This window comes from Amphiprion ocellaris, chromosome 20 (assembly GCF_022539595.1).
Source record: "Amphiprion ocellaris isolate individual 3 ecotype Okinawa chromosome 20, ASM2253959v1, whole genome shotgun sequence".
NCBI lineage: Eukaryota > Metazoa > Chordata > Actinopteri > Pomacentridae > Amphiprion > Amphiprion ocellaris.
The window spans coordinates 5,708,657-5,720,831 of record NC_072785.1 but is presented as its reverse complement, the minus strand read 5'-3'; the positions used below and the strand labels follow the sequence as shown (position 1 = coordinate 5,720,831).

Sequence of the window (12,175 nt, the reverse complement as noted above, 5' to 3'; positions counted from 1 at the left end):
TTTTCTGCAGAAAGTACAATCACAAAGCTGAATGTTAAGCAGGAGGTTACACAACTTAGGAATCCTAAATTCACTCATTCCTTCTTTCTAGTTTTAGCACTTAGCACTATAGTTTTATCCTTCAGTCATTATAACACATTATACACAGCTGCAACTTATATTAATTCCTGTCTCTAATAGTTTTTTTTTTTTTAAATTTATGTGCTTTTACAACAAACCTGTTCGTGTAAACTCTGTGTTGCTGTCAAAAAAATTGTGGTGCTTTTTCCCATCTGGTACGGCTTAAGTCTGGTCATTTGAATAACAAATATTTCTAACAAAAGGATATGGAAGAAAAGTATAGCTATACATTTTGAAGGTCGGCATTAAGTGTGACAGGAGGCGTTCTTGTGGTGGCACATCACTAGCGAAACTCTCAAACTGAATTGAGAATTAAAATATAAATGGCAGTTGATTGATTCATTCCCACGAATTGTAACTCAAAGGAACACTGTTTAAACTTGCCCAAACTTTAGAAATTCATCCAGTCTTGGCCTGAAGACATCAACTTGCTAACATTTAGTTACAGTCAGAGGTGGGTAGTGAGTTACATTTACTCCGTTACATTTACTTGAGTAACTTTTCGAAAAAAATGTACTTCTGAGAGTAGTTTTACTCTGTCATACTTTTTACTTTTACATGAGTATATTTGTGAAGAAGAAACGCTACTCTTATTTCGTTACACTGAGCTACACTCGACTCGTTACTTTTTAATTTACCACATTAGATCTGCTTTATTTTACCAGAGAGATGCCCGCAGTGGATCTATCACATGACTGTGTTTCACCAATCAGACGAAGCAACAATAATCACGTGACTCCGTTTCACCAGACGTCGCCCTGCGGTCACATGACCTCATACGAACTGTCGCAGCATAGCGGCACAAACTCTACACACGTAGCAGACAGGGAATGAAAAAAACGGCGGCATTTTCGAGAAATTTGATGTTGCTTCGGAGTCCGACAACATTAGCATAGCATTAGCATGAATATCTCCATCTTTTGCCTTCTGTTTACTAACACGGCCGAAGTGAAGTGTGACGTCTGGCTGGTAGGTCCGCGTGATACAGCGGTGGGTGGGGGTTGGGGAGGGTGCTTGGGGATTGAAATACAGCATGCACATACACGGTCTATGAGCATGCAGTAGTTTGCACTGTTCAAGCATACAAACGTTACCTTACTACAGGTATTTGTTTAAAAAGCTTTGTGTTGTGAAAAACTGAGATTTGGAAATTTGTGTTTCTTGTGCCCTAACTTGTCAATTTGTAAAGATGTTATTTTTGCAATTTTTTTATTTTATTATTTGGAAATACCAGAATTTGCACATTATTTTACATTTTTGTCCATCTGATCACATTATTTCAAAAAAAAAAAAAAAATCGGACATGACAAACAGTTACTCAGTACTTGAGTAGTCTTTTCACCAAATACTTTTTTACTCTTACTTGAGTAATTTTTTGGATGACTAGTTTTTACATCTTACTTGAGTACAGTTTTTGGACACTCTACCCACCTCTGGTTACAGTAACAGTGGCAGCCACCGTGAACATGACATGTCAAGTTGTGTAATGTGCTTGTCCTCGTGTGCCTGCCCAACTAAAACATAAGTTTTAGAATTTATGTTAAAATTGCATTCCTATGGTCAGTCTACAATGCCATCAGTCTTCAGTGCAGACTATGATAGTTTGGAGGTGAGCATGAAGTGGCTGGGATGAGAGTCAAAGTCAACTCAAGGGGTTTAAGTGTCTCACAATCTTGTTCATGAGCAACAGAAAAATGGAGCATGAGCTGCACAGGTGGATTAGTGTGGTGTCAGCAGTAATGCGAGTGTTGTACCAGACCATCAACGTTCCAATCCTTACCTATTGTCATGAGTTCTGGGTAGTACTGGAAAGAATGAGATCGCATATAAACGTGCTCTAAATGCATATATATTTTTCTTTTTGTTTCAGCCTTAACTGGGTGAACACCTTAGACATCTGGAGGGAGCTCAGAGCAAAGTTGCAGCTCATACACATTGCAAGAAGCCAGCTGAAGTTGTACGTGCATCTTATTAGGATGCTTCTTGGGTGGCTTCCTTGGAGGATTTTCTGGGCAAATACAACTGTAAGGAGATTCCAGGGCAGACCCAGAACTCACTGCAGAGAATACATATCTCATCTGGCAAGGCAATGCCTTGATGGATGGATGGATGGATGGATGGTAAAATTACAATACAAAGTGTTGTGGTTCTTCTGCTTTGTTCTGATATCTCAAACTTGGACCCAGTCCAAGATTTGACTGACAGCTTTCAGACACCCCAAAACACAAACCTCTATTTGAATTGAATCAAAACAGGTCAGGTGTGGAATCCCTATACAAGTGTGTTCAGGCTGAACATGCAGATCAAGTTTGCATGAAGGCAAAGCAAATATAGAATACTGCACAAATGCTTAGGGCACTAAAACTTAAGTAAGAATGCTTTCATAAATAGTGCCATGAACAATTTTCTGTATTTACCGTACCAACTTAAAGGGATAGTTTGGGATTTTTGACATGAATCTCTATGGCATTCCTATCATTAGTAACGTACACTCTCACTCTCTTACCCCCGACAGTGTCCCGTGAGCTGAGTTCTGGTCCGGTTCTGGTCGCGGCGAAAGTAGTCCGGCAGGTTTCCAGGGTCACTTAAATAAAACGTATTTCTTCTAAAAACAGCATGTGTTCAAAAGAGTGATTTATTTGCATCACAAAACCCATTTCCACGAAAAAGTCACACCACGTAATCACTTGGCACTACTTCCTGTCCCGTCGTATCAATGCGCAGTGTCCTCCAGCTGACTACACATGATATCAACACATGTACGCAGCAGTCAGCTGGAGGACAGCGCGCATTGATACGACGGGACAGGAAGTAGTGCCAAGTGATTACGTGGTGTGACTTTTTCGTGGAAATGGGTTTTGTGATGCAAATAAATCACTCTTTTGAACACATGCTGTTTTTAGAAGAAATACGTTTTATTTAAGTGACCCTGGAAACCTGCCGGACTACTTTCGCCGCGACCAGAACCGGACCAGAACTCGGCTCACGGGACACTGTCGGGGGTAAGACAGTGAGAGTGTACGTTACTAATAATAGGGATGCCATAGAGATTCATGTCAAAAATCCCGAACTATCCCTTTAATATGAAGCGCATTACTTTAAAAGATTAATATATTATACAATAATTCGTCTGTCCACCTTATGCATTTAAATCATCATCAGTTCTCCAAGGCACACGGAGCAGTGATTTTTGAAGTTGACTCCAATTCATGAAGGTAGATAGAAAAGAGGAAAAGGAAAGGAAATAGAGCAACATAACAGAAGCAAAATTATTTTTCTAGTGAATTTTGCGTCTCTTTTGTTCAGTTGTTCAATGACTGTCTTGGAGGACAGATTTAAGAGAGTCAAATTTTATGTTAAAACACCTACAGGATTTTGAAAACTAAAACAGACCACATCTTTCAAATATGGTTGGGAAAAAAGCCAATGTAACTGACATTTGATAACATGTTAAAAACAAAACTGTCCTCTTACCAGCATAAACCACAATGCCTATTACAGTCTCAGTGTTGCGAATGGTACAGCTCCTAAGCAGGAGGTTGCTGCTCTGGAGGCCAATGCGAACTCCACTGGAATGCTCTCTGTGATACAAAACAGATAACAAGCATAGCTGGAGGAAAACTGGAAGAATGTTTGAGACAGTGTCAAAGTCTGACACATACTCTACTTAGTGGTGCTGTGGAAGTCAAGAGCTGGTGCAGTAGCAAATCATTTTCTCAAATTTTTCAAAACATAGTAATCATTGTATTATATCTTAAATAGTCCCTGAGATATTGTTGTTCAAAGATGGCCTCAAATTAAAAAAAAATATATATATATATATACGCATCTTAGTAAGTACTTGATACAATGAGCAGAAATTATTCCAAAAAACTTAATGATTTCAGATTGAGACCCATATGTGTTCGATCACTGAAAGAGGAAAAGAAACTCACATGTAACCTCTGAACCTGCTGAGGTCATTCTTGGGGTTTTCACACTCAATGCGACTGCAGAAGCTTTCAGGGGTGAACTCTACTCCCTGCAAAACACACAAAATAAAAATCCGACCAAAACTGGAGATAAATTCACATATACTAGCGCATCTCGAAAAATGTGAACATTGTGAAGAAGTTTAATATTTTCTATCAGCTATTTAAGAAAGTGACACTTTTATATATTCTATATTCATTACACGTGAAGTGAAATATTTCAGGCCTTTTTTTGTTATAGTTGTTGTGATTATGGCTTATAGCTCTCCTTCATTTAAATTCAGACAAAACTGAGGTTATTGCAGTTGACCCTAAAACCTCAGAAACACACTGTCTCACCAGATAGTTACTGCCTTGGTTTCCAGTTCTACTGTAAAGAACCTCAGAGTTATTTTTGATGAGGATATGTCCTCCAACGTACATATGAAGCAAATCTGGAGGACGACGTTCTTTCATCTATGTAATATTGTCAAAATCAGAAACATCCTGTCTCAGAGTGATGCTGAAAACTAGTCCAGGCATTTATAACTTCCAGGATGGGCTATTTGTATGTAATGCCACATTGATCTGTATCTGCTCTCAGCTCTCGTAGGAGGCAGTCGCACTTTTCCTCGCTCCGTAGCTATCTCTGTTCTTCCCCACACCCTCATGTCTTCTGCTTGCTGCACTTCTGTCTCGTCTCGTCTGTCTGACTTAGAGCGATCGCTTGGCACTGGACCTTCAAAACACCGATCATGGAATTGATTAACTGGTCTCTCAACGCAACTGACAAGATTGTCGCCACAAAGAGCACAGGCCTAGGGGAGCCTACCTGCCCGGATGGGAGTTTCGCCTCTGGTTACGTGATCGACGCCTGGGGGAAGTGGAAGGGGATCATGTGCCTGGCACCCCTATCCGTGGAGGATGTGGAAGTGGAAGATGTTTATATATTCGGATTTATGATGACAGGCCTGCTGATAATTGGCTTGTTCACTGGCCTGAGCTTCTGGAAAATCAGGAAGACCGCAGATAGAAACGACGTCCAAACACTGCTGGTCTATGCAAACGATCAGATCATGGCTGCCGATGCTCGGTATGACGAACTCAATCGTAAGATGAACAATTTGCTTGGTGTGACTGTTGATGTGAGTCGCAAAGTGGAAGCCATCAGGGTGAGAATCGCTACAGCTGGGGTCTAAAACTGTTGAGAGCAGTAGGGGGAAGGTGAAATTGCTCCTCTCCCCGCCTAAACATAAAGGAAACTGATTACATTCTGGCACCCCTGGAACAATAACAAACTCCTCTGGAAGTTTCATGGCCAAGAGATAGCTCTCCTAAACCCCCCCCCACTTTCCCAAGGACACCTGTTGACTTTTGGACTGGGCCAACCGAGGACGTCTCCATAGCAACCTGCTGTGTTATCACGCTCCCACCCTCGCGAACTGAGACACCGGGGGGTCTGAGACGGAAGAAGATGGGCTACACGCATACACAAACATCGGACTCACTGAACTGAGGACTGAGCTAAACATTCGCACAGACATGCCCATATACATATATATATATATATATATATATATATATATATATATATATATATATATGTGTGTGTGTGTGTGTGAAAACATGAATATGCAGGGCTGTGTTATTTTATCTGATTCCATTTTGTTGTTTTTCACAGTAAAGATCAGGGGTGTCAAACTCATTTTAGTCCAGGGACCACATAAACCCAATCTGATCTCCAGTGGGCCCCACCAGTAAAATCACAGCATAATAACCTATAAGTAACCACAACTCCAACTTTCCCCTTTGTTTTAGTTCAAAAAAAGTACATTCTGAAAATGTTCACATTTAATGAACTATCTTTTTACAAAATATTATGAACCTGAAATTTCTTAAGGAAAACAAGTTCAATTTCAACAGTAGCCTATTATGCCTCAGTTCATCATTCACACATGCATTGTACCTGCCAGATAACAGTTTATCTACAAAAATACAAAACATTCAGTCACAGGTTTCTGGAACTGAACAATCTAGTATTTCACTTCATGATCAGAACAACTTGTCAAGTTCTAGAAATTATTTTAAATTTACAGTTTTACAGATTTACAATTTACAGTTAATGTTGTAATTTTCATCATTTGTAAAGTCGGCCCGCGGGCCGAAATGGACCGTCTGGTGGGCCCACAGGCCGTATGTTTGACATTGCTGGTAAAAACAATCGGAGGAGATGAGCCGAGTATGTGACGTGATCGAGTACGCTGGTGTTCCCACTGCACATTAACGATGCGTTCTCCTGTTCTCGGGAGTCTGTACTTCGGAGTCTGAACGGCCAGTGCATATACCATAGATATATATAGAAGGTCATTATTATTATTAATATATTTTTTTATATCTATGGCATATACAGTCTATGGGCCAGCACAATTTCAGTATTGTTGTACGTCGCGAAAAACAGGCCGACGTTAAAACAATAGTTCAGCTAATTAGTTCCGTGTTGAAGGACCTTTTCCTCCCAGTCGCCTGCGCCCCCCCCGACATGCCTCTGCGCCCCCCTAGGGGGGCGTGCCCCACTATTTGAGAAACACTGCTATAGCAAGAGCTCAGAGTGGTTGCAGTCAGCCTTCTCCAGATGTGCACGGCACAGTCATCTTTGAACTGATCTCGCTCAAATAGAACAGGCAAGCTTTGTTACCACAGCCATTATCTCTTTCATGTTTCACATTTTTGAACATGCTTGTTGGTGCATTATGCAGTGGTAATTAAGGAAGTCGAGAAAATCATCATCCTTCCTGCACTTAGCAAAAAATTCATTCAAGCGACCAACCATCACGGGCACCCCATATGTGGTGACTGACGTAAATTTGCATACTGGGAGCTGGGTTTTCTCAATAAAATTTTTGAAAGATTGAAAAATGTCATCTCCTCGCATGTGTCCTTTCATAGGTAGTATTGTTAACAGCTCTTCTTTTGTAGTCATATCTGCAAACATCATCCAAATAAAAATACACAACTGAGCTGTACCACTTACTACGTCCATTAATTGGTCCAGTTGCAGTGAGAAACCCTCGCAGTGTGCGATGTCCTTCTGAAGACGCTGTGTCAAATCCTTGGTCATGACTTCACAGTGCTGTGTAACTGTACTTGATAGTTGGACAGCTTTGATTGAAGATAATATTCCTGGTATGTTTTTAAAGTCCCAAAACAATCATTTATTGTGCTTAACGATGGAGTGATTCACCCAGAATGAGGCTTCGGAAGCTGCCTTCGCTTTTGAAGTCAGTCCCAAAAAAAATAACTGCTGTCTCGACAACTGTGATTTTAGTTCCTTCACCTTGCTCTTTCTCAGCTTGCTTTTTGGAGGGAAGTTTGTGTTGTTGCTTTAAAGAACAGTCCGAAAGTGCCAATCCACACTTCCCTTCTTCAGAATGTTATGCCCGCTACTGCGGGCTCTCGGTAGCTCTCTCCCTTTCCTCCGCCCTTTCCTTCTCTCCTAGGTGTGTGTGACACATAGGCAGCGGTAGCAGGTGCCAGTCATCACCAATCAGCAAGGAGCTGAGCACGAGCAGGTGTATTCAGTCCAATCAAGTCATCCTCAAGCTGCAATAAATACAGACGCCACTCACTACTCGTTGCCAGAGCGTACATGATCACCAGTCAGTTCTCTGCTCGATCTTGCTCCCTGGCCTTTGAACTCCTAGTAACTTCTGTTTGCTTTTTCTAGTCTGGATTCCCACTGCTCGTGTCTCTTCTGGTTTTTGCCTGCCACAACCTCCCGTCATCTGTTCCTTGGATTCTCTGCTTCTTGACTCAGTCGCCTCCTCCACTCACCATCTGCCAACCACCTACCTGCCCTCCTGGAATCACTCATCTGGTCCATCACCACTACTCCCTCCTTTCCCCCCCGACACCTCACACGAAGCCCAGTCGCCGCAGTCTTCTGTCAACCACCTCCCGCACTCTGTGGTTCCTCCAGCTGTTCCAGTTTCAACACCAGCTCCTGCCCGGCCTGGAGAAACCCAGACCCCAACCTGTTTCCTCTCAGTTAAGTTCCAGTCATCTGCAGACCCAGACTGTATTATAATTCTTAGTGTAGTGTGTATATTCATGTTTTCTTGTATAAATCTAGCTTATTGAATTTATCTAGTGGTCTCTGATCTTGTCGTGTTCAGGTTAGTATTTCTAGTATCGCCCTGCCTTGTATTATTGTAGATTCTTCTGGAAAGTATTTTGAATGCTTAGTTTTACTCTTTGGAGTGTAGTGTTTTTCAGGTTAGTATCTCTTGACTATCTAGTTTTGTTTAGCTCGAGCCTACCTAGGTGTTACCTTCCATGGGTTTGTTCTTTCCTGCTCATATAGTTTTCCTCCCGTCCTCTAGGAGGGTTCATAGTATTCGTATCTTTGGTAATATTGTTTTTTGGTTAACTTCCGGTTGTAGTTTTCTGGTAACACTTGTAGTTCTTGTATGCTTATGCATAACATTCTGTAAAATAAAAGCCTTGTTTCAAACCATCATGCTCCATCTCCTTTCCTGCACCTGAGTCTCCTAGAAAACGTAACACAGAATAGCAATGCTCGATTGATAGATCAAGCAAATGCACTTTGAATATGACTTTGTGGAAAAACAAAAGTCCTCCTCCCATTCCGCATGGAAGTGGTAAGTTTTCGGTTTATTACTTGATTCGGCCCCCACACTCATTTTTATTATTTTTATGCTTTCTTTTGTAGAAATAGTTTGAAAGGCTAATTCACTAGTTGGCTCACTGGAATTTGCAGTACCTTGTGCGGTTGACTGCACATGCATGGTGACTCGTGTGCCAGGAAAAAAATTAGATCCCAGACTGTCTGCCCTGTACATCACCTGGCAAATGCTGTAGGGAGGATGGATGATAACAACCAACATCAGTTTTTTTTTTTTTTTTTTTGAGTGGCATACAATCTACCAATACTACCTTCATTATCATCTGGTCGATTGTGAACAACGTATTGGAAAACCCTGGTTTAAACTATGGTAAAAGTTTGTAGAAAATAGAAGTGCATTTTAAGAAATGGACCATTATAAAAGGGAATACTGTAAAGTGTTGCAATCCTTAGAGGTGGAAATGACTTACTCATTAGAGCTACAAATGTACAAATTGAGGTTACCTATCTAAAAAAAAAAACTAATTTCCCTCAGGATTATCTAAGACATATCTTGAAGACATATTAATCCATTCCATGTATTACCTGTAGAGGGAGGCCTGAAACTACCTCTCTCTGTTTCAGGTTGGTTTCTCCATCCAAATTGGCAGTTTCAATGTAACAAACTCCACGAGGGTCAGAGGAATACAGCAGCAGCATGTCAGCAGGGATGATTTCATTACAGGACAAACGGACAAAGTCTCCAACTCGCACATCCATCCAGCACTTGTCAACATAGGTTTTCTGTGTGCTGAGACAATGGAAAAGAGAAGATTCAGAGCATATCAGTCAAATGTTTGAGCACTGACAAAAAGAAGAAAGATCAGTACATTTTTGATTTTATGATCTTTCTTTTGAAGTTACAGTAAAAGCGAACACAACAACATGACGAAAGGATCTAGAGCACTTTCCAACATTTCTATGTGAACAATAGGGTGCATTTTCATTATCACTATTTACTGAGGACATCAGAGGTGCTCGAACACCTAAACTTAAATGTGTCAAAAGTGTTGAAGCCTTGGATGAATGTTTCATGTATCTTGCACAAGTGTTGCCAAAATGGCTCAATAGCTGCCCAAAAATTTTTTTTATGAAGTAGCCCTCACAGTACATTTCATCTCCATGTATGAAAATCATAAGCCACGAGAAGTCAATTTTGAATTTACTGTGTAATTTGGCTCCACTTTAATGACATTTACAGGTATTGCACTTTGACAAACTCTTCCTACAGAATTAATCAGATCAACATCATATTTGGTTAGTCTACTCTAAAGGGCCTTCACAAAGTTTTTATTGAATGGCATGTAAATGTTAGCCTTGATGAATTTCAACTGTTTGCCAGTTAACAGGATATTGCTTTTGAAGAGCTTGGGAAGTTAACAAAAATCCACCAAACCTGGTACATGCATCAGAGGTGGCAAAACTTGATATGATAGGGATTTTAGAATTTGCTGTGGCAAAATAGCTTAAAAAGGAAGTGGTTTTCCACTAATTTAGAGGAAGTTAATGTAGCTTGGAAAAATAGTCTAGTAATGTATAAAAAAGCTCTTCGTAATGCCAAGACAACATATTATTCATCTTTAATAGAGGAAAACAAGAACAACCCCAGGTTTCTCTTCAGCACTGTAGCCAGGCTGACAGAGTCAGAGCTCTGTTGAACCTTGTATTCCTTTAGCTTTGAGCAGTAACGACTTCATGAGCTTCTTTACAAATAAAATTATTACAATTAGAGAAAAAAATTAATCTGGTCCTTCCTACAAATGTCACAGATGTATCATCGAGTACAGATGCTTTAGAATTGGCTGTAAGACCAGATGGATATTTAGAATTTTTCACTCCCATACATCTCTCTGCACTAATTTCAATAGTTTCTACATCCAAACCATCGACGTGTCTTTTAGATCCTATCCCAACTAGACTGTTCAAGGAGGCTCTACCTTTAATTAATTCCTCAATGTTAGATCTGATTAATCTGTCTCTAGTAACAGGCTATGTATCACAGGCTTTTAAGGTTGCTGTAATCAAACCTTTACTTAAAAAGCCCACTCTAGATCCAAGATGTTTTAGCCAACTGTCGACCAATTTCTAACCTCCCATTTCTCTCTAAAATTCTGGAGAGAACAGCTGCAAATCAATTATGCGAACATTTACAAAGGAATAGCTTGTTTGAAGAGTTTCAGTCAGGCTTCAAAGTGCATCATAGCACAGAAACAGCTCTGGTGAAAGTTACTAATGACCTTCTCATAGCGTCAGATAATGGACTGGTCTCTCTACTTATTTTGTTGGACGTTAGTGCAGCATTCGATACAATCGACCACAAACTTTTATTACAGCGACTAGAACATTCTATTGGCATTAAAGGGACAGCACTGGACTGGTTTAAATCCTTATCAGACAGGTTCCAGTTTGTGCATGTCAACAATGACTCTTCTGAGCTTACTAGGGTTAATCATGGAGTTCCTCAGGGTTCTGTCTTAGGACCGATACTGTTCACATTATACATGCTTCCCTTAGGCAATATTATTAGGAAGCACTGTATTAATTTCCATTGTTATGCTGACGACACTCAATTGTATTTATCTATGAAGCCAAATGAAACTAATCAGCTAGCCAGACTGAAAGATTGTCTTAAGGACATAAAGACCTGGATGACCTATAATTTCTTACTACTAAATTCAGACAAGACTGAAGTCATTGTATTTGGCCCCAAACATCTTAGAAAATTGCTTTCAAAGCATATAGTTACTCTGGATGGCATTACATTGGCCTCCAGTACTACTGTGAGGAACCTTGGCGTTATCTTTGACCAGGACATGTCCTTTAACTCACACATAAAACAAATCTGTAGGACTTCCTTTTTCCACCTGAGAAATATTGTGAAAATCAGGAACATCCTGTCTCAGAGTGATGCAGAAAAACTAGTCCATGCATTTGTTACTTCTAGTTACTTCTAATAATAAGAGAATAAAGTTTTCCGTGACAGAATGAATGTGCCAAATTACATCAAGACATTATAGAAAGAACTATCTTGTTTATTTCAGAATGTTTTCATAACTACTGTCAACATTGTGCCCTTTAGAAAATGGCACAATGTAAGAAGTCATTGGGAAGGTTTTGTGAAGCAAATATGTGTAGTAAATTGCCAGATATGATTTACAGTCATTTGCAAAAAAATTAAATAAATAAATAAATCATTGACCTTTTGGCTTGTTGAAGTTCTGCATCATTGCTTTGCAGCAACTTTACTAGAAGTCCTGACCTGAATTTTTTGGTCACCTTTGACCATGGTTTAACAGCACAGAAGACAGAAAGTAAAAGAAACATTCTTTGTAAATTTCTGTGTAATTTCATTGTAGGTTACCTTCAGGTTTACGTGCAAGTCTTGTTCTTTGTATTTTAACTTGAGTGTTGAGGTGGGTAGTAA

At 40.0% G+C, this 12,175-nt stretch overlaps 1 protein-coding gene across 3 annotated transcripts in view; it reads right to left on the bottom strand.

Annotated features, from left to right (window-relative positions):
• The window catches only part of atp10d (ATPase phospholipid transporting 10D), a 60,638-nt gene that overhangs the window by 35,471 nt on the left and 12,992 nt on the right, over positions 1-12,175 (bottom strand). For all 3 annotated transcript variants that reach the window (XM_055005687.1, XM_055005689.1, XM_055005688.1), the window contains 3 exons: positions 9,298-9,502; positions 4,056-4,141; positions 3,595-3,701 (listed from right to left, as the gene is read on the bottom strand). In XM_055005687.1, the coding sequence (XP_054861662.1) occupies positions 3,595-3,701; positions 4,056-4,141; positions 9,298-9,502 (398 nt within the window). The remainder of the gene's footprint in view (positions 1-3,594; positions 3,702-4,055; positions 4,142-9,297; positions 9,503-12,175) is intronic.